Consider the following 3891-nt stretch of genomic DNA (forward strand, 5'->3'; position numbering starts at 1 on the left):
CTCCCAGATTTAGGTCAGCAGTTAGATTGAGGTCAAATGACATTTTATCATCAGTTTGGCTTGTAAGGAATTAAAAACCCAACAAAAGCTTTGTCTTTGGAAAGATTTTTGCTGTGATCATTGTGCCTTTTATTTTTTTGTGAAGACAAATATATTTCTTTGCTCTTTCTTGATAAAGTGTAAAAAGCTGAAAACTCAAATTACACGGTGGGAGAAATAAATCTCAGAAGCATTTCAAGTTTTACAACACCCAGCTTAAAAAAGTCATCTGGGCTTTGAGTACAAGCAAACATCTCCTCCATATGCTGTGGGATCCACTTCAGGCCAGTCTGACTGCCCCCCTCCCAATCTGTTTGGAATGTGTCAAAGGGTTTTCATCTCAGGCATCTGAACTGTTGGCCATCTGTTGGCCCCGTAGAGTTTGCTTTGATGGCATCACATTCTGCTGTTGTTAGTTCAAAAAACAAAAGGAACTTGCTGCAAATATATGTTTTGTTCTTTATTTTTCTGGAATAATATGTTTAGTGATTACTAAAGCAAAGGTGAGTTAAAGACCAAATGTTCTTTAAAGGAATGCATGTTTTTCACCAGTTTTTAACACAACATATAAAGAAAGATCAAAACACAAATCACTACGTGAAAACTGGTCAGTTAAAGTATTTAAAGTCWTAACTATTTTTGCTCAAATCTTAAAATAATGTTACATGGAAACACACAATATTTCAAGATCTTGCAAAATGTGCTAAAACTCCAAATACGTGTTGATACTGTTATTCCATAAGATWAAATTTTAGCTCAAAAAATGTAAAACTGACAGAGTTCTAACTATATTTCCTGTTTACTTGGCTATATTAGCTGTGGCAGCCATCTTTAATTGAGTCGGCTCCAAAAGTTAGGAAGATGGACATGTACCTCCAATAATTAATTTCTTTAAGTGACATTAAAATCTGTTCTAGAGTTAATATGRTGTATAAGAAACAGGGTTGTCTCCAATCAGTTACGCTTCAAATTTGTAGAAAGGTCTCAACTCTCAGCTACTACCAGGGGAGTTTTGGCTCAGTATCTATAAAGTTGAGTTATAGAGAGTTTTCAGAAGATTTGCTGTGGTGGCCATCTTGAACCAGGTTGGCTTCAAACCTGTAGTTGTGAGTATTTTTCTGAGTTTGGTTCAAACATGTCCTTGCTCATGCAATATTTTTGCTAACAGACGATCAAGATTGTGGTCAGTTACACGATTGCCAACTTTGATGGTGGCATGCAACAAATTTGTACAAAATAAAAATAAAAAGTAGACCAATGCCTAGCTTTACATTTTTTATTTATTTCAAAGCCAATATGTGTTCACCTCACCTTCCCCTCTTTAATCTTGTTGCCGATGATCTGCTTCCTCTGCTGAATGATGTCAATCAGGACATCACACTCCTCCATGAGCTTCCCCTCCTGGTGGGATGCATTCACCTGAGAACCAGTTCAGATAGCATCATGATCTGTTATTCAYCAACGTGATGAACAAGGTTTCCTGCCAGAGTTTTAAACTAAAATCATCTTATGTTGAGGAATCTYGGCATTGAACCAATTTTGATTAAACAAGGGAAACATCATCTCATGCAACATCATGAGCTGTGTAACTCAGAGTATACCAAGTGTGTGTAAATGACAGCTACCACCATGTCAAGTTTTAGCTCAATGTCCATAAAATGCACTGAAGTATAACCATATGGTGGCTATTGTTAATTAGCTGTTGTGACCATGCRGTATTGGATCGGTTTCAAAAGTAATCAGTTGAAGATGGACATCCAGTAAGTACTTTCTGTAATTTTTTGTAAAAAAAAAACTGTTCATTGGTTTGGGAGACATTTGAGGGAAAAAACACACACACAAAGCAAAAAGATAATGTCCTTTGAATTATAATGAATACAACCTATTTGCTTAGTTGGAGGTGAAATGTGAAGTTGATTACTTTCAGKGTGGTTCTGTCATGAGTTTCCTCTGAATAAAAGCAGCAGTCACCTCAGTCCTCCAGAGTCTTTGGTTCGCTTTACAGTTAAAAGCTCTGATCAGGCTATAAAAGTAGTTCAAGCCCAACTATACGACTGCAGGTCCAACCATAATGTGCAGTTTCTGATTGTAGCCATTTCCTGGCAGCTCTTTCAGCACCTTGTAAACTTTTCTTGTAGCAACAAGCGACATCTTGGGGAGCATTAAAAAAAAGGAAGTCTGCTGCGGTTCTTTCAGAGCCAGGAAAGCTTACACACTTAATGCAAACTCAAACTTTCCTGCACAAACACACACACCTTCTGCATGTCCACAGGTGTTTYGAAAATGACATCATGAGAAGTCATTAGCTTTTCTTTAACAACACAAAACAAGCCTGTGAAGGGCTCCCTTAAAAAAGTTCCTTCTGAACAACGTTTATGTAATTTTCTGAGACCACGTTTTCAGAAGAAACAATTTGCCACCTGGATTACGTCTCATTGGTAATGTGAGACCTGCTGAGCTGAATGCCTTTGTTCAGTTGTACAGCAGTGCCTTTACAWATAAATTCATCTTTGCTAATTGGTTTGTTTGACCCCATTTGACATCGACATGTAGCAGTTCACTATGTGAATWGCATGCATTTATATTTGGGATCTAATTTGTGTTCAAATGTTAAAGCAACAATTGTCAGGTCTTGTTATATAAACCAAAACTAAAATGTATGGGTTTTTTTCTGCCCTCATGTCACATTACACAGTAACGACAAAGACAGTGTTATGTCACAACCAAATTAATCATGTAGCGTGTTTGGATGTGACACATCTGACTGTGAACAGATCCCTTCAGATCAACTCATAGTATCTGGAAAGCAACATTAGGAGATACATTTAACCTTAGATTTGCACAAGATGAAGCACAATTTATCGAGCCCCAAAAATTACTATAAAATGTTAAAAACTGAATCATGAATATTGTATCTTACAATCTATTTACTGCTACTTCATAAATTTCCAGCTTACTACAGGACGTTTGTTAGGTTTTATGCAGTTTTCAGTACACATGTTTCTTATTGACAGAATATTAAAATCTGCAACAGTAGCAATAATAAGCGGACTAAAGGCCTTGTCCAAACAAAACTTTTTTTTTTTTTTCACAAAACCATCCGATTTGTTTCCAAAAAATATCCTTGTAAATAAGGGTCATGTATTGTGCAGACACAGACTGGCTTTACTAACGACACAAAAATGCAGCCATTAAATATCATTTATGCTGACAAACTGTTACATGTAATGATTTTACATGTGCACAATATCCTCATCTCATTCTGCTCTCTGATGTCCTGTTTTCCAACATGCACAAAGCAAAAGAAAAGCTTCAAGTGTGGTTTGGCATTAAATTCAAACAACAAACGTGGTGCTGGCTAAAGAAGCATGCGTCTGCAATGTCCTGCAGGAGTAAGAGTCTGTGGGCACAGCTGAGATGGTGAGTCATACAAACCGGATGCGAGTTTGTTTTTTCTRGCGTGTCTTCCCAGTCAGTTTGGGATAATCTGATGTGAAATATTCAGAAAGCTATTCTACGGCACGCAAGCAATTATTCCTGTATCCTCATTCCTCACGTCATTCATCAAATGCAGCTTGTGTGTTTGTGTGTGTGTATAGTGGACGGGTTTTTCCTACAACATGGGAAAACTTTTCCCCAAAAAAAGCAGCCTCGTGGGGACTGAAGTGAATTGGTCCCCACGGGTCCAAATGCAAATTACGGGTGTGGGGTTAGGTTTAGGACCAAGGTTTTGGTTAGTTTTAGGTAGGTACCTGTGAGATTAAGTGTAGGGTAAAGAATGACACCACTGTTTTAAAATGTTACTGTGTGTTTGGTATTCTTTGTGTGTGTGTGTGTGTGTGTGTGTGTGTG

General features: G+C 37.5%; 1 protein-coding gene across 3 annotated transcripts in view; it reads right to left on the bottom strand.

Annotated features, from left to right (window-relative positions):
- Positions 1-3891, bottom strand: part of LOC106521329 (E3 ubiquitin-protein ligase Midline-1) — a 79420-nt gene that overhangs the window by 11148 nt on the left and 64381 nt on the right. For all 3 annotated transcript variants that reach the window (XM_014013861.1, XM_014013859.1, XM_014013860.1), the window contains exon 4: positions 1351-1458. In XM_014013861.1, coding sequence (XP_013869315.1) covers positions 1351-1458 — 108 coding nt within the window. The remainder of the gene's footprint in view (positions 1-1350; positions 1459-3891) is intronic.

This window comes from Austrofundulus limnaeus, unplaced genomic scaffold, assembly GCF_001266775.1.
Source record: "Austrofundulus limnaeus strain Quisiro unplaced genomic scaffold, Austrofundulus_limnaeus-1.0 Scaffold107, whole genome shotgun sequence".
Taxonomy (NCBI): domain Eukaryota; kingdom Metazoa; phylum Chordata; class Actinopteri; order Cyprinodontiformes; family Rivulidae; genus Austrofundulus; species Austrofundulus limnaeus.